General features: G+C 40.0%; 1 protein-coding gene across 1 annotated transcript in view; it reads right to left on the bottom strand.

Moving 5' to 3' along the window:
• The window catches only part of LOC137131328 (protein kinase C epsilon type-like), a 71,117-nt gene that overhangs the window by 10,624 nt on the left and 36,109 nt on the right, over positions 1–24,384 (bottom strand). Inside the window, exon 11 of the mRNA XM_067512433.1 lies at positions 10,515–10,669. Within this exon, the coding sequence (XP_067368534.1) occupies positions 10,515–10,669 (155 nt within the window). The remainder of the gene's footprint in view (positions 1–10,514; positions 10,670–24,384) is intronic.

Raw genomic sequence — 24,384 nt, 5'->3', positions numbered from 1 at the left:
TACATACAGGACCAAGAATATACTGCATTGACTGACAGGGTATTATTACACCAGTGGGTCACCAGTACATAACATTACATTTAGTTTTTAAGTACGTGGACATCACATTAACTGCTGAGCTATTTCTACACACTGTTAATCTGTGGTTAATTCCCACTAACAGAAACCTGCATGAGATGCATTTCCCCGTTAGAAAGGCTAAAAGTTGAGTTATTGTAGCTGAAAGATTACCATAGAGTGGGAGTTTGTGCAAACTGTACTATTGGAGAAGCTGGTTTGACCAGTGTCACTGTTTTCCAGCTCTAAGGCAAATCACCTTAATATGTTTTTAGAGGAGATTTAATTTCGCTTAAGAAATCCTAAGCAGGAGCTGCACTGCCAGGACACACACACACACACACACACACACACACACACACACACACACACACACACACACACACACACACACACACACACACACACACACACACACAAAGCAATCAGGCTCAACTGAGAGCATTTCCTGTGTTTCATGTTATTCTTGAGTGATTTTTCCATTACATCCTCAGAGGCAACCCCTGTGCACTATGACAGCTAACCCCTGGTCCTCATTTCTCCATCTTTTCCACCCCCTTTACTTTCCAAACACACGTGGTCCAATTTGCAAACACACACAAACTGTTGTCACTGGTATATTTATCTATGTGGAATCACAACACGGGAGACAGAGCAGCCTGAGAGGATGTTATCGTTATTAAATAAATGGATGATAAAACTTTATCAAAACCTACATTCAGATTGAACCTATTGTTGTTTTTGTATCCAATCTTAAATTAAAACAAACTATGATGTAATTTAATAAGCACAAATGTCACTACACATTGATGATCATATGCTTTAATCGGATCTGCCAACAGGAAGAATCACAAAGATTTTAAACAAACCTAAAAAACATAATAAAACAAAACAAAACAGGAATGTCTGTTAAACATATGAATTATTAGATTATCCAGATTTAAGCCACCAAAAAAGTGGTCTCATCCAAAATTTAAACCTTAAAATCTCAATAATCTGTTGGGTCTCATGTTTTCTAGTTAATTTCCTAGAAATTCTCGCTATTTTTCTAAAGGTTAGCTGGAATTTAGCTGTTAGTTTCTGGGATTATCCAGGAGAAAGAAAACACTAGTTTTTACAAACTTTCCACCTACGTACTGATGTCTGTTTATGACTTGCTAATTTTTTCAGCAGCCTACTGCACCATTTCCTAGACTTTTCTTGGGTAACTAATAATTGCAATAATTTACAAATTATTTATGACCCCAATTTGCCAGTGGTCTTTATTTTAGAATTATTTCATCGGTTCATCCCATTCTCGTGGATCAAATATCTAATGACTGCCTTGAAAGAACTTTGTTAAATTAGGGACAATCACCCATTTAGACTCAAGGATAAGATGATTAGATTTTTAAGGTTAAAGGTTAAAGCCACTGTGACTCCACATCTGTCCCATTGTTGTGAACGCAATATCTCAGGACCCCCTTGAATGACCATCTTCAAATTTGGCATCAATGACCATTTAGCCCCAAGGATAAACCGATTAGATCAAAGTTCAAGGCCACTGTGACCTCACTGCCATCCCATTGTTGTCAACACAAACGCCTGAAGGGAATTTTATTACATACATTACATAGAACTGATTAGAATAGGAGACTGGACAGACACGTATGTAAACTACAACTTTATTGGTTGGCGAAGGCAAACAATCACAAGGTGTTGGGAAGCAAAAACTGTCTGAAAAACTGTATACTTTAAGAAACACACAGACATGGAACAGACGTAGAACAATTCCCTCTTTGCCATTAATCACAGCTACAGATTAGAAACATTTATAATTAATTAGTGTCTTGTAAAAACTCTAAAATAGACTGTGACGACAGTCGACTTGTTGATACACTCTGGTATGTGTTTACAAAGATGAATATCTGGCCTCCAATCAGTCTGAACCTGCTCTGTGGACAGCATTACATCCAAACGTTGCCTCACATTTAAAGAAAAAAACAGAGGAATGTGTGGTTCTGCTACTGCTGTATAAAAATGTCTTTCTTTTCCTTCTGAGAAGGGAGGTTCATGGTGATAGGAGGCTAGATGAGGGGCTGATGGAAGACAAGTTGAGCATCAGAGAAGTGATGGACGAGGGAGGGGTGTCAAGTAGAGGAAGGAGGTGGGTGAAGGAAGAAAAAAAACAGACGATGCAGGTCATAATGTTCCCAAAAGACGTTTAGTTCATTTTCTGCTCAACAAAGTGGGTCAGAGATGAGAAAGCAGGAGAGGATCAGGTAGCTCAGTCAACACAGCCATCATGAATTAACATGCACTGTGAGCGTTGTCCCTGCCAACACCTGACAGAGTAATACTCACTATCAAAACAGTATGCCTGAGAAAACAATGCTGAAAGACCGCACCATTAATCTTAATGTTTGTCAATGGCAACTGGAGTTTGTGTGTGTGTTTCAAACTGTGGTGTGGAAATGAAATGATCTGGAGATGAACAAGAACGAATCATTGACATAAAAATACCAACAAATAAGAAAGCTTCAGTGGTGCCAAGTTAAAACCTGAGCCTCTAATTTTTCCTCTAATAATGGTCTTCTCTTCTAGGCTTTAAGTTTACATACAGAAAGTAGTAAATACCATCCAAAAATCTGCCACCTAAACAATTAATCACTTTATATTAACTGATAGAAGTTATTGTATTCACACTCCAGCAAAATGTGTATAAACAGGGAGAGAAACGTGTTCTCTTTGGAAGCATGCATGTAAATGCATACAAAGAATAATTTTAGTGGATCATAAACATAACTCTGAGCTAATGTTGAATGCTTGGGGAAAAAAATGGCTGTTCTCAGGGACTGATCATGGGAAAATGGGCCCCTGGGCACAGACAGGTATAAAGCCCCCACCTGACCCATAGAAACCCCCACAGACATATTCAGTAAAAATGACATGGTCATCTTTAGTCCTCGTTTTTTGGGTTTATAGGGTAATTTGCATGTCTTAATAAATTAATCTCTGCTGATTTTATGTCTCATTTTGTACATATTTTTTCTCGTCTTTTCATGTCATTCAATTTTTGATTTATTGTCTCAATTTTTAAAATCTATTCTTTTTAAAAAATCGCATCTGGCCATATCATGTTATTTCTTTTGATGTTTTTTCTGACTGTTTGGGCATTTTGTGTCTTTTTGCTAATTCTGTTTTATTTTGGTCATTTTATGTCTCTCTTGGGTCTTCTTTTGTCTTTTAGCTGAGCTTTTTTAAAAAGAAACGTTAGCACAGTGGACCTAACAGCCCTCTAACCTCTTGGACCCAGTAGACCTGTTTGGTAATCCATTAATGGCGGTTCTTAAGGCAAGTCGATTTAAAATCTAACAGTTTTCCGTTGAATATTCACAATTACATTTCAGATATCAAGAACTGCATTTTGACTAGTCAAAATTACAGTGTGATAATACAAGATATCTATAACTGCAGTAAGAATGAACATTTAGGATGAGATTTCTACTAGTCTCAATTCTTTTGTGGATTGTGCTGTTTTAGCATTTATTGATGAAACTGATATTTATTTATAACTATTCAAAATTGTAATTTAAAATATGTATAATTTAAATATTGACTATTCATAATGTAAAAAGATACCTGGAATTCACAATAGGGCTAATCAGAATTGAATTGTACATATTTTAAATTTGTTTTGCCATTTAAGTCAATGGGTCATTCTGACTTGTCAAAATGTAGTTGCAGATATCTTTACTTACAGTTTTGACTCTATATTTTTGACTCAGAAATATATTCCACATATCTAAAATGTAAATCCTGTCTACCAGGTAAATGTTGAAAAGGGTTGCCATAGTTCTAGATAAGGTGAAAACATGGAGGTAATGGATTCATATATACATAGATAGGTAAATGTGTAAGTGTTTTAAACCATTGAGTTCTGCAGAGCAAAAAAGAAAAAAAGGCAGCATTCCAAAAATCACTTCACAGATCAATCATTAAGATGAGTTTGTTTACAGTCAATAGGATGACTGATCTTGGCTCTGGAGAACCCCAAGGACATTGTGTTTTAAAGCCAACCTGCTGCCATTCAGCAACAGTTTAAACTTTCCTTTCTTTTCTGATTCACAATTATTTTACTTTTACTTAACACTATTGAACATACTCAAAACATGAGTGGACAGGGGCTGAAAACCCATATTGGATACGTATGGATCCTATACTATTCTGCTATGACCATCATAGTGTAAAATACAGTTATAGCTCATCTGAAATCATGGTGACGATGCATTAACGGTGTCTTATTGTGCATAATCTTGTCCTTTCAGAATGAGACCACAAAAGGGAACTAGATGTGTACACACAGTTGTTAATCTGTTGGGCATGTTTCCACCATAAAAGCTTGTTGTCATTACACGTACTGTAGTCGACATGACTCCAGGCAGACAATAGCCTCTAGTGCTGTAGTAATAGAGGTATTTCTGGTGATAAGTCACTTTTTACAGCCAACTTTCACCTTTCTAGTCTACATGAGGCGAGTATTTGATACTCACACTCTGGGTGGAGTAGCACTTTAAGAGTTGGGTAGGAAGCCAAAACCAATAAAAAACAAAAAGAACCCAATAAAGTTTGAGCTTTTGGCTTTAAGCAGATGATAGCGGTGGATTAAAATGAAGCAGCACAAAGACGCACCACTGAAATTCTATTGACGGGTTTTAAACGGGGAGTTTGTCGTTATCTCATTGAAAGGGTCAAAGGTCACAGAGTGTTACATGTATGTACAGACTGGGAAGCACCTTGGGGCAAATTTTTGATTTGTGATAATAACTTTAATAGATCAAATACAGCCTGTTGCAGACATGTTTTCATTCCCATTAATCTGACACAGTCAGAACGCATCGACTCCATGTCTGAACAAGCACCTTGGTCATTTTTCCTTAGAAGTCCCAATTGCAATCTTACTATTGTTAAATGCCCTAAACAGCAATAAAGTGAGAAAAATCACGTTCAACCATCAGGTTTGTAGTAAGAAAACACTGCTGTCACTTTTACATATCAATGAGTGCAGAAGTGTTACCTGTCCCATGTGTGAAAAGTGCTTTAGCATTTATTTTTATTTATTCACTTATTTTGTATTTTGACAGTTACGTTACAACTACAAATTGTTAATATCTTAGCATCCAACATATACATAGTAATATGTGGTAGGAATGTTTTTTTTTAAATACTTTATGGATCCCTTTATTCTGTTTATTTAGAAACAGTGATGACATATAGCAACTTTATCAGGTCTTGGCTGTACTTGTGGTATAGGGTCTTCCACCGGAAAATGTACCTGAGTGCAGTACTTGAGTAGAATTTTGAGGTATTTGAGTTTGTATTTTATTCCAAAGGAATTCACAGCAAACACATGCATGTTTCTGGAAATACAACTACACTAACAAGAAAAACAGCAGAATTACAGATGTGTAATTAAGGAGACTATGCTTCTGCCATGTTCAAATGATCTTTAATGAACAGACAACAGTACAACTTTCATGTTTTATCTGATGTCTCTTATGTCTTTGTGCAGGACACACAAACATAGCTAAGTACAAACAACCCAATCTCATGATGATGAAGTATTTCCGATTATTAGATGTAATGTATAATTTCGACACTGGCTCCTTTAAATAAATAAAAGGTGTTTTGGAACGACAAAGACACCATCCAACAAAAGTGACAGTGTCTTTAATAGATGCTTTAATTCAGTGAAAGCCAATGAAAAATGGACCCAGTGTTTAATGACAACAATAGAATAGTTAATTAAACTATTACAGGCTTGAAGCTCTGGGAGGTCCTCACATTTTATTAACCCACTTGCAGACCTGCCCATTTGTTAATGTGCTGTTTTTATCTGGTACTGTATATGTATAAAAAAAGTGGATCTTAGTCAGTTTAGTTTAGGTTTGTTGATCAGCTCAGTGAAGCTTTAGTTTGAGCCAACAAACTTTTTAAAACAAAGGTTCACAACCAGGGGTCCATTGTGTATGCTGGTGGGAGTGCTCAGCATTTCTTTGAAATTTAGAACGACCTCCAGTGACAAAAGGTTGGGAACCACTGCTTTAAAGCTCAAGTACGTGACTTTTTCATCAATTTTATCTCTGTAGAAATACATTTCAGAGCCTATCATTTAGTGGAGAGGAACTGACTGAGAAATGACTGATACCTGAATTTTCACACTCTCACCTGACCCAGCGACATATCGCCTGGTTTTAAACGGTTTTCAAATTTTTTACAAATAAATATCTGCAATGTGCGCTGTGCATTTGTATTCAGCCCCCCTGAATCAATACTTGTAGAACCAACTTTTGCTGCAATTACAGCTGCAAGTCTTTGGTGTATGTCCCTGCTTTGTACATCTAGAGACTGAAACTTTTGCCCATTGTTCATTGAAAAATAGCAAGCTAAGTCAGATTTGATGGAGAGCGTCTGATCAGCAATTTTCAAGTCTTGCTACAGATTCTCAATTGGATTCAGGTCTGGACTTTGACTGGGTCATTCTAACACATGAATATGCTTTGATCTAAACCATTGTAGCTCTGGCTGTATGTTTAGGGGCGTTGTCCTGCTGGAAGGTGAACCTCCTCCCCAAGTCTTTTGCAGACTAACAGGTTTTCTCCTAAGATTGCCCTGTATTTGGCTCCATCTATCTTCCCATCAAGTCTGACTAGCTTCCCTGTCCCTGCTGAAGAAACGCATCCCCACAACATGATGCTGCCCCCACCATGTTTCACGGGGGGGATGGTGTGTTCAGGGTGATGTGCAGTGTTAGGTTTAAGCCACGCATAGTGTTTTGCATTTAGGCCAAAAAATTCAATTTTGGTCTCATCTGACCAGAGCACCTCCTTCCACATGTTTACCGTGTCTTCCACATGGCTTGTGAGGACTTCTTATACCTTTCTTTCCACAATGGCATCCTTCTTGCCACTTTTCCATAAAGGCCAGATTTGTGAAGTGCATGACTAATAGTTGTCCTGTGGACAGATTCTCCCACTTGAGCTGTGGATCTCTGTAGCTCCTCCAGAGTTAGCATGGGCCTCTTGGCTGCTTCTCTGATTAATGGTGGATGGCCATGTCTTGGTAGGTTTGCAGTTGTGCCACACTCTTTCCATTTTCAGATAATATATTGTACAGTGCTCCACGAGATGTTTAAAACTTGGGATATTTTTTTATAACTTAACCCTGTTTTTAATTTCTCCACAGCTTTATTTCTGACCTGTGGGGTGTGTTCCTTGGACTTCATGATGCTGTTTGTTCACTAATGTTCTCTAACAAAGAAGATGTGCTCTCTGAGGGCTTCACAGAACTCCTGTATTTATACTGAGATTAAATTACACACAGGTGGAATCTATTTACTAATTAGGTGACTTCTGAAGACAATTGGTTCCACTGGACTCTGGTATCAGAGTAAAGGGGGCTAAATACAAACGCATGCTACAATTTTCAGATATTTAATTGTAAAAACAATTTATCGTTTTCCTTTCAGTTCACAATTATGTACCACTTTGTGTTGGTTTATCACATAAAAATCACAATAAAATACATTTACGTTTGTGGTTGTAATGTGACATTTTGTCAAGGCTTTCCTGTTCCTGTATAGGACGCTGACACGTTGGCAACCACCTTTTTGCCTACTACCTCGATCCGTCATCTTATCTGCCGTTGATCCCATCTCCCCATCTACCGGTTTCATTCTGCAGAGGTCACTCTCCTCATTTCTGTTAAAAACCCTCTTAACCACAGGACGTCACCAAGTAATGCTTTGATTCACCTTCTCATAATCTACTCTTCACTATGTTACTGCTATCCTGTGTTTCTCTGTCTAGAGTTTCCTGAGAAAATCCCATTCTGGTGACCAAACAGATGTTTTACACCAATCTCTGGCTCTCCTCCACAACCTCACCTTTTCTTAATTAATGAAAATATTAAATCCTCGTGTTCTGCACCTTCTAGGGTCCAATTCTCCGAAAGCTTTTCTGACATTACTGGCTGTGCAGAAAGTGACATAGCAAAAGGAAGTAGAGCATAGTAGAGCAGGGAGAGCGAAGTCTGGCTGGAGGAGAGTGGACTGAAATCAATGTCTTGCGATACAATTTCAGTTGGATACAGTCACTTTAAAACTACAGAAGTAAAGTACTGGAGGAACAGAATATTCTGTAAATACAGGTGAGATGGTTTTGGATCCACAGGCAGCCATACAGGTGTCCATGCATGATTTTATGCATGAAGCCCCTGGATGAGAGAAAAAAAAACAGGAAAAACACACACACACGCAGGTTGCATGCCAAAAGAATCCAAACACTGAACCAAAGGAGAAAACACTGGTCAGAAGAAGTGACTTTTCTTCCATCGCAGTTATTTTTGGGTAACAAACAGCCTGAACCTCCACTAAATCTCTGTCCATCACAATGGTGTTATGATTCACGCTGTGTGTTGCTTTTGTGGCAACAGCTGTGTGTTTGCTATCAGTTGACAATGATATTATGACTGGGGATTCCACACACAGATAATAGTACCTGGCTGTGAGCTCATCTCAAACTACAGATGAACACAGCACATCCACAGTCAACAGGTTTCATAAGTGAAGAATCTGATTAAGAGCACACACCACAAATGCCTGATGACAAACACCACTTTGTGGTCATGTTGGCTCTTCCTTTGTCACATCTTTTCCTGAAGAATATGAGCCAACAACAGCAACATAACCCGACTTCTCTAAGGTCATTGTACCAGTGCAACTTCAAGATGAAGTAGGGAACTTTCAGTGCGTGTCTCAACCACACACAACTGGGGGTTTGTTTAAAAAAACGAAAATAAAAAAATCATCTTTATCTTCTCCAGACTATAATTGCAGTGGTCTTTATTATGGTACGAGGAAATGAAATATTCAGAGACTGCAACTGGTACAGAATGCTGCCGCCAAGCTTTAAAACGCTGCACGAGAAGTGACCACATCACACCAGTCCTACCTGCTACCTGATTACCTGTTAGAAAGAATTTTCTGATCCCTTTAGCTGTGGAACAACAGGAATTGTTGTGACTTTAAAGCACGTTGTAAGGTGTGATATCAATAGATTACTATTATTATTATTATTATTATTATTATTATTTTACAGGTTCTGCTCCAACTGGACAGTTGTTTTCTGATGTGTCTGCCACTGCTTATCACGAACAACAGTGGTAAATTGTTTATGAAAGATCTTTTCAATGTCTAATTTCCCCATGTTAGGTAGTAAAATAACTCTCTGCTTCAGTTTCCACTCGATTTAAAATGCTCCTGATTGGTTCTTCCTTGGCTGTAGATGAACAGTATCAGAGCGTGGTGAAGTATGAGCTTTGCACGGGTGGTACTCAGCAACATTCAGCAAGTTTAGCAAGCAATAAATGATCAGATGTGACTGGTCCAGACTTTTGTAGCGGTGTATATGAATGTCAGGTTAGGCTGATGGCAAAAAATGCTGAAAATGCTGTCAGGAGCATTAGTCTGGCTTTGCATAAATCCAATCAGCAATAATAAGAATGAAATACATTATTAGTGTTGATGGGGACTCGACACTGGCTGGGCTACCTGAAAAATGTCTAGATATAAAGAGAAATTAAACTAAAATTGTAATTGGAGAAGTTTAGCCTAATGGTGGTGCAGGATAAAAAGTTAAATATGATTTATGTCATTTTCTTAATTAACTATATTGTCCACAATCCCCATACAGCTTTGAAATCTAACAATGATCAATCTTTTCTACTCATGTTTGGTTAGTTGCCAGCCTGCAGCCTGGATTATCTTGTTCGTTGGGGATATAGACCCAAACACGACACTCCAGTAGATAACATATTACATCATTCCAAAAACAAGTGGCCACCAAATGTATATTTAATCCACATTTCCTTATCCCACAGAAGGTCAACTTTGCATGTGTGACATCGCTGCTGGAGTGAGTTTGTCACTTTCACTTTCATTTCAATACAAAGTTAGTGCTTGTGCCAGATCACCACCACCACACCAACTGAAAAGGTGTCCAACAAGTTTAGGCAGTAAAGAAACAAAGCTCCCAGATCAAAGGGTCAGTTATTCTGTCACACATCACAGACAGAATGAACAGTGAAACACACAGGAAAGCACACACCTTAAGACCAGGCTACAGTTAGTCTCAAGAAGGGCGAGGGGAGAAACCGTGAATAAGGAGACCATTGTGATGTAACAAGCTATTGAGGCGTCATTATGGCTAAAATCAGGACATCAAAATAAAATAAATTTTTTAAGAATAATACTGCGACTAATACTTTACACAGCTCGTTTTGCAGTTTTACATATAATTTGTACTGTGTTACCAGACTTGGCCCAGCCTTAGACAAATCTGGAAAAAAGCCAGAACGCACAATGTCTAGTGTCCAGTTCGATGTCGAAGGAGTGATGCTAACACTGCTACCATGGTTACCTGTAAATGACTCCATGCTGGTGCAGGAACATCAGGGCAGATGTGACCTCAGCGGCGTAAAATCGCGATCGTGCTTCATCAAACTTCCTGGATCGCTGAATCTGAAACATCAGGTCACCTCCGTTAACGTACTCCATCACAAAGAACAGCCGGTCCTGGGGAAAGAGGGGGAGGAATAACGTTATTCACTCATTATAGAGCTATTTAGTATATATATAATATGCAGGTACTGTATGCTCCTTGTATTTATGTAAGCGCACGGAATAGCCTGATTAGAGATTTTTTGTATATTTGTATTTTAAGAACCCTGAATTGAGCTTAGTGTTGATAACTGATTCGGACTGTGATTAATTAATGAATACATTTTTCTAATATATATTTATTTTTAAACTAATGCAACCACAAGGCGGCACAAGCCGGTGTCTTCTTGTGCCAGTCCCAAGCCTGGAAAAATGCAGTGGGTTGTGTCAGGAAGGTTATCCGACCTAAAACACCAAATTAAACCAAATTAAACACGTAAATCACGACCTCCACACCAGGATGGTCACGGCCAGGGTTAATAATGACCGCCACCGGTGCTGTTGACCAACAGGGCGCCAGTGGAAATTGGGTTACTGTGTGTCAAAGAGGGAGAGGAGGCAGCCATGTTCGTAGGCAGAGAGAGAAGTTGAAAGCTAAGAATGTAGGACTGACAGTAGGGACTTTGAATGTTGGAACTATGACAGGGAAGGTTAGAGAGTTAGTTTACATAATGGAGAGGAGGAAGGTGGATATACTTGTGTGTCCAGGAGACCAGGTGGAAAGGTAGCAAGGCTAGAAGCTTAGGAGCTAAGTTGTTTTACAATGGGTCAGATAGGAAGAGAAATGGAGCAGGAGTTATCCTGAAAGTGTTTGTGAGGGATGTTCAAGAGGTGAAGAGTAACAGACAGGATGATGAGTCTGAAGCTGGAAATTGAAGGCGTGATGTTCAATGTTGTGAGTGGTTATGTCCCACAGGTAGGATGTGAGTTAGAAGAGAAGGAGAAATTCTGGAGTGAGTTAGATGAAGTGATGCAGAGTGGTGATTGGGGCAGATTTCAATGGGCATGTAGGTGAAGGGAACAGAGGTGATGAGAATGTGATGGGCAGGTTTGGTATTCAGGACAAGAACGCAGAAGGCCAGATGGTGGTAGACTTGGAAATGGAAATGGCTGTAGTGAACACTTTCTTCCAGAAGAGGCAGGAACATAGGGTAACGTACAAGAGCGGAGGTAGAAGCACTCAGGTGGACTACATCTTGTGTAGATGTTGTAATCTGAAAGAGATCAGTGACTGTAAAGCATTGGTAGGGGAGAGCGTAGCCAGACAACACAGAATGGTAATGTGTAAAATGACTCTGGTGGTGTGGAAGATGAAGAGGACAAAGACAAAGCAATGGACGAAGTGGTGGAAGTTAAAAAAGGTAGAATGTTGTGTAGTTTTCAGGGGGGAACTGAGACAGACTGGATTGTTTGGAGGTGCTTCCAGATGACTGGACCTCTACAGCTAATGTGATCAGGAAGACGTGTAGGGCACTTGGTGCTTCATCGGGAAAGAGGAATGTGGACAAGGAGACTTGGTGGAGTAACGTGGAAGTTCAAGAGTGTATACAGACAAGGAGGTTAGCTAAGAAGAAGTGGGACGCTGAGAGGACTGAAGAGTAGACAGGAGTACAGGGAGATGCAGCGTAAGGTGAAGGTAGAGGGGGCAAAGGCCAAACAAAGAGCGTATGAAGAATTGTATGGAAACCAAAGAGGGAGAGAGGTGGATTTATACAGAATGGCCAGACAAACAGATAGAGATGTGAAGGATGTGCAGCAGGTTAGTGTGATTAAAGATGAGGATGGAAATGTATTGACAGGTGCCAGGATTGTGATGGGAAGATGGAAGGAGAACTTTGAAGAGTTGATAAATGAGGAAAATGAAAGGGAAAGAAGAGTAGAAGAGGTGACTGGTGTGGAGCAGGAAGTAACAAAGATTATTAAGAGTGAAGTGAGGAGGATGTTGAAGAGGATGAAGAGTGGAAAGGCAGTTGGTCCTGATGACAAACCTGTGGAAGTGTCTAGGAGAGGTGGCAGTAGAGTTTCTGACTAGTTTGTTTAACAAGATCTTGGAGAGTGAGAGGATGCCTGAGAACTGGAGGAGAAGTGTACTGGTGCCAGTTTTTAAGAACAGGGAGATGTGCAGATCTGTGGAAACTACAGAGGAATAAAGCTGATGAGCCACACAATGAAGTTGTGGGAAAGAGTAGTGGAAGCTAGACTAAGGGCAGAGGTGAGCATTTGTGAGCAGCAATATGGTTTCATGCCTAGAAAGAGTACAACAGTTGCAGTATTTGCTTTGAGGATGCTGATGGAGAAGTACAGAGAGGGTCATAGGGAGTTGCATTGTGTCTTCGTAGATTTAGAGAAAGCGTATGACAGGGTGCCAAGAGAGGAGCTGTGGTATTGTATGAGGAAGTCTAGAGCAGCAGAGAAGTATGTTAGAGTGGTGCAGGACATGTATGAGAGCTGTAAAACAGTGGTGAGGTGCTGTAGGTGTGACAGAGGAGTTCAAGGTGGAGGTGGGTCTGCATCAAGGATCAGCTCTGAAACCCTTCTTGTTTGCTCTGGTGATGGACAGGCTGACAGATGAGGTTAGACAAGAATCTCCATGGACTATGATGTTTGCAGATGACATTGTGATTTGTAGCGAGAGCAGGGAGCAGGTGGAGGAAAATATAGAGAGGTGGAGGTCTGCTCTGGAAAACAGAGGAATGAAGCTTAGCCGCAGCAAGACAGAATACATGTGTGTGAATGAGAGGGACCCAGGTGGAACAGTGAGGTTACAGGCAGCAGAGGTGAAGAAGGTGCAGGACTTTAAGTACTTAGGGTCAACGGTTTAGAGCAACGGAGAGTGTGGAAATGAGGTGAAGAGGTGGTCTTGAAGATGTTCAATCTTAGTTGGTAGAGGGACTACATATCAACCATAGGGTTGGAGGTTCGTGCCCCTGTCCCTGGGCAAGACATCATGACACTGAACCCAAAACTGTTTCCTTGAGTCCAAAGCAATGTCTTCAAAGGACTTATTTTGTCCAACTACCCATAAAACCACTGATTTACCTCACACTGGTGCACAACACATAGGGGAATTATGATGGTCAAATTTTATTATTTTTGTTTTTAATGTTTTCAAACCTTATTGGTTGATTTCAAAAAGAATTGTTAAAGTTAAACTCCGTTTCCAACATTAGATTTTATTTAATTTGTCAAAAAGACGTCTGTAATCTTAATCATCTTGTTTGATTTTTTTTATGTCAAGATTTTGAATATTTGTTATAATACAAGATACATTGTAACATCATGCACAGCATTTTGTTATATTTAATTGGGATGAATCAAAAACTTAACATGCAAAAATTATTTCTTAAAGGTTGTAAATAAGCAAATTGTATATTTAACAATATTACATACGCTTGTGTGTTAAGGAAAACAAAGCAACGACACATGACTCTGTGACCAACAGCGATTGTCTCCACTCCCATGAGCCCTTCCTGTGACACACACAAACAACACAATCTATACCGCGCCCTCTGAGCTCTATTCTCTGGGTACTGAAAATGGGCGCCGGGGGGAAAATGGACACCTTCCTGAATTCCAGCTTCCAGCTCACTTTCTTCATATAGCGAATAAGAGAGAGAGGAGTGGGGGTGGAGGGGGGAAATAATAGGAGAGGGGTGGTGGTTATATAAACAGCTCCGTATTTAAGAAGCCAGGGCAAGTGGCCTCCGGGCCATTGTGCAAGACCTCAGGGTTCATACTGTCTGCAGTTAAGGTGATAAATGCACTATAGTCATGTGTGGACCAATGCACTACCATATATACACACAACCAGCCACAATATTATAACCATCAGATGGATTTAATGTTGTTGAGGGTGGGGGTGAGCAGTGAGTGCTGATCAGTGTGTTTGTGTCACAGCTGTTCATTTCCAGATTCAGATTTTGCATCAAATGTTAAAGAAAATGATGAAAAACAAGTTTCATTTAGCTTAGAGAAACCATGTGACGACGAGTGTCCACATTTATAAAACTGGAGCTAATGTACACCACATAAACAAGATATCAAGTTCAAGTCCGCTCTGTTTCTTGGCTTTCCCTGGACTTTCCCTTGACGATTTCATCTGAGCAGGCACAATTCCAGTTAGCTCCATTACAAATGTGAGAGTCAACATTCTGGTTATTCTGGTGTTTCATCACACTGTTATTCATCTGTTAAGATTCCTTCTAATTCTTAATGCTTTGTATCTGATGACACCAATAAAAACAGAGGTGACTGATTTCCTCTTTTTTGCTTGCCTGTCACTTTTATCGTAACTGCAGCAAAAACAAGGAAAAAACGGAATACAAGAGAAATAATCTCTAAAAGCATGCGTTATGATTTTCAAAATGTTGAAATCATTCTTTCTATCTGATTAAGGCAAATTAAATATCTGAGGCCAGAAAAATACTCCAGAGTGCAAAGCACAGCAGCACAGCTGTGTTGCCAGATCATTTACTCAATGCTCGTGGCACATTAGGGACACATCAAACAGACTGAATCAGGAGTCCGGGTGCAACAGGCACAAGGCTGTAATCCAGAGAAAGATTCGTGTCTCTTCTGGAGAGCTGGTGCAGCAGGTCCGCAGGGCGTCCTGACACAATTGACACGCACCAAACCACCATGAAATCTTCTTATGTAAAAAGCAAAAGACTCTCCTCAAACATTTACAGCAGTGTGGAGTGTTCAACAGTTGGAAAAGATTTTTAGACATTTCTTTTTTGTGGGATTTTATGTCTGAAATTGCTGCAGGTTGGAATTTGTCAGGATGGCACAAGTTGCAAACTGTTCAAAACAGCTACAGATAAACTGATCTAACTTTTCCTCTTCTGATACTGGTTCCAAAGCCTTAACTCAGAGTATCTGTCAGTGCCAGGTTCTTCCTTATCCAAATGTAGAACGTGTAAACCTTCCTACAGTAACTGCAGAGAGGTCAGTGTTTGATATTCAAATAAAAATTTCTATTCCTTCCTGCACATGTTACAGTGTTGCTTTCTCACTTAATTCAGTAGCAGCAGCAACAGCAGCAGGTGGAGGCCTCAGTGGCTGATCAGTGGCTACAGTCACTCTTCACGTGTTTAAAACTGACCTCAAGCTGCTTTTTTTCTCTTTCACATCAGTTTAAAGAGGCCTCGGGATTGTGTGTTACATAAGTGGCCGGCAGTCCACCCCGGCCTGATTCTCACTCTCTCGCCCTCTTTTTCTCTCTCGCTCTGCTCCTCCTGAAAGTGACTTTAAACAGGATGTCGAAATAGTTTGTTTAAATGTACCCAGAGTCCCGGCTGGTCCCACCCAATCAAACATGAATAAACATTTCCTGAGTGTAATTACAAATGTACAGATACTGGCTTCCCATTCCTTGAACACACACACACACACACACACACACACACACACACACACACACACACACACACACACACACACACACACACACACACAGAGTTGTGTTTTTGTGACATACAGTAATGCGTTCACAGTGTTCTATAGGTGCATCCAGGTGATCCCAGCAACGTCTTGATGGTTATCATGTTTCTAAAGTGTAGGTGAACGTGCCACTCTATGTATCGCCATTCTGTGCTGTAACGTATGTAAGAGCTGGTCTCAACTTGCAGCTTATGCAACCTAAAGACCATTAAGTCATACCTTCTTATCCCGCCCCCTGAGTTTTTTCTTAATAGTTGAGGGTCATTTTGAAAAGGGAAAAAAGGATGTAGAATCAAATAGATAAACAGATAAATGTAGCAGGTAAAACTCAAATATAAATTTTAAAACCCCTTAAAAATGAGATCTGATTGGGATTGAATACAGGCTATATAAATGTAGTTGAGTAAATTAACTTAATTGTGTTCATGCCCACTGTTATTTAACATGAATGAACAATTTTATACGCATTGAGAAGTCCCTGCCTCCATGAAGACGCAGTAAACATCTAAATCAAACTGGAATAAAAAAAAAAAAAAAAAACTAAACAAAACAGGGGAGTTGAACTTTTGTCCTTGTACCAAAACAAGAAAGTGAATTGCTGCCCTATTTTCCTCGGAACATTATGAGCCATTACCGTTTGGCTGCTGGTCATCAGCACACAGTCTGCCTAGTAAAGAGGCACTCTGTGGTTTTATTCGCATCAGAAAGTGTTTTCACTCTGTGGTTTGACTCAGATCTTCACACTGTCCCGTCACTGTTCATCACTGAAGCTTTGGAAATGTGAAATACCGATTCATCATGTCCCTTATATTCATTGTCTACGCCTTTAAGCAAATGACAGGCTGCTTCCCCCCTTCACTGATGGTGACTGCAGAAAAGTGCTGTAAATTCAGGTGTATTGTATTTGTGGCCACCGGAGCCAGATCAAGAAGGTAAAAACAGTTTGGTGTTGTAGAGCTGAATACTCACTTACAGTCAGACGGAAAAAAAAGACGAAGAAGAACCGGCTCTGAATAGGAACCACGGCCAAGAATTGCTAGAAACATTTATCTAATTTCTTCTTGTTAGTGATTGTCATCCTTCTAAACTACTATGTACTTCACGACGAACCAAAGCCAATGTCAAAAGGACTTCACAAAAGCGCAAAAACTAACTGAATGCAAAAAGACATGCACGCCGTTTCTGCAGCTGGTTGAAGACTGCAGAGGTTTCACTTTTTGTGTCGACAGTGCATAACAAAAACTCCAGCCGCTGATACCACTTTTTTTCCCTACACGGAGTACAAATACTTACATTTGAGTACTCACCGATACTAAGAACTGTTATGAGTACTAAACTGTTTTGCTTCTAGAGTGCTGAGTTGCTGAACAGTAAAAACCACATCAGTCTACTGCAGTTAAAAAAATTCTGAATTAACGGAAATCTTCATGGGTTCTTCTGCCAAAGCAAATATGGCAGCGACTGATGTTAAATAAACAAAGCAATGTTCTCTGAAAAGAAGAAAAATGTGATAATTAATGTGGTATCAGGTGCAGTATGGAAGAAGTTTTACAAGTACAAGTAGACGAAGGCAGGATCAGGCCTGATGCCCAAAACTGGTATGGTCATCAGGACATCCCTACTCTATGGTGGATTACATTTGTTGTCTATTGTGCTCTCTAAAGTTTTACAGTGGAACAAAAACCTAATAACATGGACACACCAGTGAGTGAGATTAGATCCCGAGGAATCGCAAATAGGCTAAACTCTAATGCCATGTCTTACTAGCGAAAGTCTGTGCAGCATCCTGATCATTCAAATCCATTCAGCCTTACTTTTAAAGCACTAAATCAGACAAAACAGAGTCATCTCAGGTCAAGACATGAGAGACAGAATTATAGTAAACACCAACAACTAAGCAGCACTAGGTGATCGTGGACAGGAAAAACCTCCAACCGAACCAGGCTCAGGGGAGGAAGCCTGCCCTGACCAGTTTGGAGAGACAGAAAAAAAGAGGAGCAACAAGAAACAACAAACTAAACACCTATCGGGGAAGTGATGAGCAACTTATTTTCTGGAACACAAAGCTCCTCTTCATCATACCTGGAACAAGGATACAACCTGGATGCTCATGTGCTTTTCAGTAAAAGAGCGGTAATCTTGTCTCGTCGGCAGGAAAAGATGGACCATACTATACCCGTCATTTATGAACCTTATTCTGTGAGTAGCCAATGAGACGACACCCTATGTGGATAGAAGGTTGATGTAGCTTCAGAACATCATCATTTTAGAGTCATATCATCATCTGTCATATCATCAGGAACTTTCTGTAAACTTATAAACCTAATATCTGTAAAATAAGATCTCTAGTATTTGTGTCGAGAAGCTTCTAAAGAATTGTGTCAGATACAAAGTGTTTTTAAAAGTTTTTAAAATTAGGTTGAATTTAATGACGTGAATAAATATTTAAATTCTTTGATCCTGGCCCCCACAAAATGTCCAAAATCCAAATTTACTGCTCACTATTGAGTGAACTGTACATCATAAAACAGGTAGTTAACTAGTGTTTAGGAAGTGATTAAAGTCTCACAGCCAAAAATTTAGCAAAATATCACCAAGCAGTATTGAACTTTCACTGTTTTCTGATCCGCCGCCAGCTTTAGGCAAGTAGGTAAAGGTCATGCATTACACCAGGGAGGGTCCTCCTAAATACTGAAGTTCAAGAGTGCGTGTGTGTGTGAATGTGTGAATGTGTGTGGCTGGCTGAAACACATCCCAAAAACAGCAAACATATCTCCACTAATGACTGGTGGTTTAAAAAGAACAACTCTCAGCTGTTCGAAACTGACATATATTTGGCCGAGCGACGTTCATGTGCCTAAGGTGTGTGTGTAATTTCTTTCTTCTTCATTCCTGTAACAACAAATGAGCTTTTTTGTATTCCCAATTTTTATTTTTATAACTAAAAGTAGCAGTTTGTCTTGATTATGTTCGTGAGAACCACACTTCAGAGAAAGTCGGCTCCTTTTAAATCTGGGATCAAGTAATGTGTGCAGACATTTTTGTCCTGCACAAAAGGTTTTTATGTAGCTTAGCAACAGGAAAATACGCTCTGATGACACTGTTTGTGCACATATGTGTGAGTGTATACTCAGTGCACACCTCGCCTGAGTTTAGAGATGGAGAACGTGCCGACTACACACCACAAGAGGTGGACTACAGGTGGATGTCGGTCACAAATGTTGGGATAAGTAAAAAAGGGAAGGAAGTGGTGGATGGAGCATCTGATAAGCTTGTTTATGGCTTTTAATGTTTGGTAAGATGATGTTAGGAAGTTTAATCTGACTGAAGCTAGAATAAAACATGTACTGAAATTCCAGGTACTTTGAGTATTTTAGTATCTTTGTAATATGTGATTTTACTTCGATGTGTAAAAGTCCAGAAACACTAGACCACCGGTTGTTTGTTCAGCACTTAACAGCTAAATTCTGTTTGTTTTCCTGACAAGTTCCCTCGTGTGGTGGAGGCAATAAAGACAGTCTTCTCTCAACTGGAAGCAGTGTGACGTTGTTATAGCACCACAAAACTACTTAGAGTGAAGGTCAGTGTTTAATGTTTGGCATTGACCAAAACCTTCCTCCAACCTCAATCGAATTCTCAACCAAACCCTAAAACCTCAAACAGGCCTTTGAAGGAGTGAAGACTGAACAAAATGTCCTTACTCGCTTCCTGAAACACTCCCATTTTGAAGGTAGTGCAAGAAGAACACACACACAAACACACTAAAAACACACAAATAATTGTGCTGGTGAAGAGATAAACACTGAGCTGGCATCAGGAGACACATACTCTGGTCATTACTGCAGCCAAACGTACAAAACACAAATGCAAACAGTGGCTGAGGAGCTTTTGTTTTCTTTTATCAGGATTATATAGATGAGACAGTAGCCTGTGGATGTCTTAATATTTTCTAAAGCATTTGAAAATAAAACAAAAAAGCTAAAACACCACAGAAGAAGCTGCATTATCCCCTGAAGAGACAACCTTCAATTGTGACCAACAATTGTTTCCTTTCAGTCACTAAGTTTATTAACAGTCTGGCATTATTTTACTGAAATAGACTCGACCCTGATACACAACAGTGTGTTGGTTTATGTGCTGGTAAGACAGTGAGATGTGATTTGGTTAGTGGTGGGAGGAACAGAGAGTGTGTTTAAAAAGCTTATTTTAGCCTGCATGTGGATGACGTCATGGCAAGTTGCGAAAAAAGTTCCAACGTTGTTAAAATGAACACGAAGAGCTGTGTTAAACTTGATTCGTGTCCTCGTTAAAAGCAGGAGCATCACAAGCTCGGTATGTTCGCTATGTTCATCTAGACGTCAAAGACAACTTTTGTCACTGGGCAGGACGCCGCGTGGTTCAGGGATGCCGACCGCCAAACCAAACTTGACACCGTAAATTTTTTTTTTGGGGGGGGGGGGTGTTGTACTATGCAGTAGATAAGCTATTCCTACATGTAACACATATTTTGAATGTTTCTAGCCTTTAACATTTATTCTTGATTGCTGTGTGACAGGTTGAATTCTTTTGTTACAAAGGCGGTATGTTGAGTGTCAGCTCATTTATGATAAAAGGCGACTATAGAATGTGACTATAGAAGATAATCTATGCAAAGAGGGACAAGAGAAGAGTTCATATTTGTCCCGCAGACATAAGTGTTTGCATGTATGAGACTGAGGAAGTAAGTGTGGCACGTCATGAAACAAAACCAGATTTTCTATTTGTATGGAACATGTCGTCAGGGATCAGTTTTAAACGTGTTCATCTGAAGGTGGCAAGTAACCAACTTGACTCGTGCAAACTGCTTTAACAGATCTTTTGCTCTTTTTGTTTTGTTTTTTTTACATTGTCCAATCAGAGTAAGGGACAGACCTGATGGTTGTCGTAAGTCGGTGGACTGACCCACCTCCTTCTAAAACGAAGCAACCATCATCCAGATGAAGCTCTGAGCCTCAGTCAGAGCCAGAGGCAGTCCTCTAATCCACCTGTTCATGGTTTAATGCCTGTTTATATGAACATTTAAAGATGTTTAGGGTTCTGTAGCATAAGGACATAGATTTGGTGGTTGGCTGAGCTCGATGCCGCCTGCGACCTCTGCTTTCACTCATCTACCAAATCTGTATGTATGAGCCCCCCCCCCCCCAAAGCTGAGCATCACTGCCTGTGCTCCTGCCTCTTTCTCTGTCAGTCCATCAGTGTCTCTCTGTCCTAAAGCAGGAAAGAACAAAGGTTCATTAATGTCCCTGCTGGTTCCTGGCAGTCTCTTCTGATTTTCACCAATTACAGCTCGTTAAAAAACACTCCCCCCTCACTGTAATCTGTCCTGTTCCTTACCACACTGAACGCACCTGCAGCACCTCTCCTCTTTTATCATCCGTCTTCACACTTATTATCACAGATACTGTAAATTCTCAGTCTTAAACCAGCTTCTCTTGGCCTCATCTAATCATCCTCTTGCCTTTCTTTTTCTCTCCTCATTTCCTCATCCATTTCTTCCCTGCTGGGCCTCAGTGCGAGGAGCAGACTGAGGCCCAGTGCTACTGTGGTATAATGTTATTTACATTTCTCGGTGGTAATTGGGCTGAAAGCCATGATCCCACAGCTGATTAAGAAGAACAGCAGTGGGAACAGTGTAGGTAGGACATAGGTGGCACAAAGTATAAGTGTTTGTTGAGGTACAGTGAGTGTTGGTTTGTGAAATGACTTCTTGAGGAAAAATATTAAATCTCACAAGAATTTATAAATGAAGTGTAAAAAACAAAAGAAAAAAGTTAAATAATCTTTATTTCAAATTATTATTCTCAGTTTGAACATTAGCAAACTCAAGCAAACTGATGTTGACACCTACTGTGTGTATCCATTGACGAATGTGTGCACACATTGGAGGTCTGCAGGTTCATCAAATGAATGAGGGGGAAACACAGGAGAGAAAGAGGAGGACAGCGCTGTGCAGACAATCAGAGGTGAGACTAAGCAGCCGTGGTTGGTCGGTGAACAGAAAATTAACCTGCACTCTAGTTCACTCATCAGGCAAAAAGCCAAACATCTTCCCAGATGTGAGGACACTTTTCTTCGGCTTCATATTATTAAAGGCAATATCTGCAGTATCTGTTACTGTTTGTGAACAAATCTAGAAAGTAACCAGCAGATTAGAATATTTTTTTTTTTTATAAGTTAACCTCCTGTACGTGAGTCTGCAACTTAGGTTATCTTCACCACTCCACTGAGTGACATGTCTCCTCATTCCAAAACACTTAACAAATGTCACAACTGAGGTGTGCAGTAAGTAAGAATGACTTAGAGCATTTGAGGGGGATAAAGAAGCACGCCACCCCATGGAGTAGTGTGTCTGCTTCTTTTCTTCTCTTACATTCACACATATGAAGTCGGACACTCAGTGGTGATTCACTGTTCGCTGACAGCTGCTGAAATGTGTCACCTCCATATTGTGTTATTTGTCTCTACAGAGAAAACAGAGACACTGCCTCAGAGGTTTGATCCCAACATCACAGTCGCTTTCTGGCTCTACACCAGCTAATTCATTAGCAAACTGACTCAATTAGAACGAGTGAAATCAACATTATGCAAGAGCTGACGTGTGACAGCGCTGTGAAGCTCTGTCTGTGTGTGTGTGTGTGTGTGTGTGTGTGTGTGTGTTTATTCAAATGTAGTGTATACAGTACATATACATAAACCTCTTGTATACAGCATGTATATGTGGGTGTGTTTTTCTAATTACATTGAGAACAGAGCCGTGAGTGTCCGTTGTGTGTGTGTGTGTGTGTGTGTGTGTGTGTGTGTGTGTGTGTGTGTGGGGAAGTGTGGGGGAAGGAGGAGGAGGGGGAAGGAGGAGGAGGGGGAGGGCGGGGTCACACAGCATATTGAATACACATCATGTCCCTGATAAGGATCAAAGCAGTTATATAAGATCCACAATCCCTTTGTTTTGTCCAAGAACACAATCCCAATCACCCCTGACTGCCTCTGTGTGTGTGTGTGTGTGTGTGTGTGTGTGTGTGTGTCCTGTTTCAGACAGGCTGATGGAGGGAAATAAGAACAAAAGAAATAACAAATAATTCAAGTAAATAAGGAAAAAACAAGACAACATAAAAATATATGAGAACCCTGTGTCTCGCTCTCTATCTCTGTCTCTCTCTCGTCCATCAGCCTGTGTGTTTGTGTTTGCTTTGGAGGAAAATAACAGGAATAAATAAATTGAACAGGAGACGCCGTCATTAGGCTTGAGCTTTCCAGAACATAATGAGAAAATAAACAAAAGACGCAGCACACAAAATGTCCTGTGCAGCCACATTTAGCTGTCTCGGTTCTACTCAGGCTCCTACACAAAACGTCATTCTTTGTCTTTTTCACTTAATTGTTCTCTCTGAGATGTAATGTTCTCAAATTAAATTCTCTAAATCCGGACAGATGTTTAGCTTAGAAACCAGTTGCTCTGAAAATGGTTTAAAAAAGCCTGACTATGGTGGATTTCTCCGATGGATACAAACAAACTTTTCTAGATATTGTCAACATTTTGAAGAAGCTATAATAAAAAACAGCATAGCAACAATATCTCATTCAACGGGATTTTGTGTGTAATGCCCAACGCAATTGCTGTTGCTGTAAGTTTGTGTATTTGACATGTGCAGATTGTGTTTTGATTGCGCTCTGACTGTTAGCACCTGTGCAGCCTCCACTGCAATGTCAGGCTCCAGTTGCAGTGAAAGGATGCAACATGTTTCTTGCTATAGTCGCCAAACTGGAAAAAGCACACACACACCTAGGAGTCTCTCTCTCTCACACACACACACACACACACACACACACACACACTGTACAGTGCATCTATACATTCCCATCAGGAACACTTATGCAACCCACCATAGACAAAACACGGAGCGGCCTGCAGCAGATTCCCTTTGTGTGAGTCTGTCATCGTCCACTTACTGTATAGTTGCACAAATTAGCCAAGAAGAGAAGATGATGAGAGCAGAGCAGAGGGTAAAGGAGAGCAGGACGATTGACGAGAAGCTGATGGCAGATGCTTCAATAATGTGTCTCGCAGCACAGTTTGGACAGAGAATGTTTTGTAATTGTTTGATGGAGTCCTAAAGGAATATTATCAACTGAGAGTCTGACATTTTTAGACATTTTTAACATTTGCATGTCCAATGTTTGACATTACATCACTGGATAAATGTTTTACCTGTAAAGTAACAAGTCAACTTCAGCTTTAATGTAACCATTTTTTTTTTTAATTCCTTTAATTATGGTTTCAGTATCTGCATTTTAATCAGAGTGTGACTCAT

The sequence above is a fragment of the Channa argus genome, chromosome 1, assembly GCF_033026475.1.
Source record: "Channa argus isolate prfri chromosome 1, Channa argus male v1.0, whole genome shotgun sequence".
In the NCBI taxonomy this organism is placed as follows: Eukaryota; Metazoa; Chordata; class Actinopteri; order Anabantiformes; family Channidae; genus Channa; species Channa argus.
This window is presented reverse-complemented; position numbering and strand designations above follow the sequence as displayed.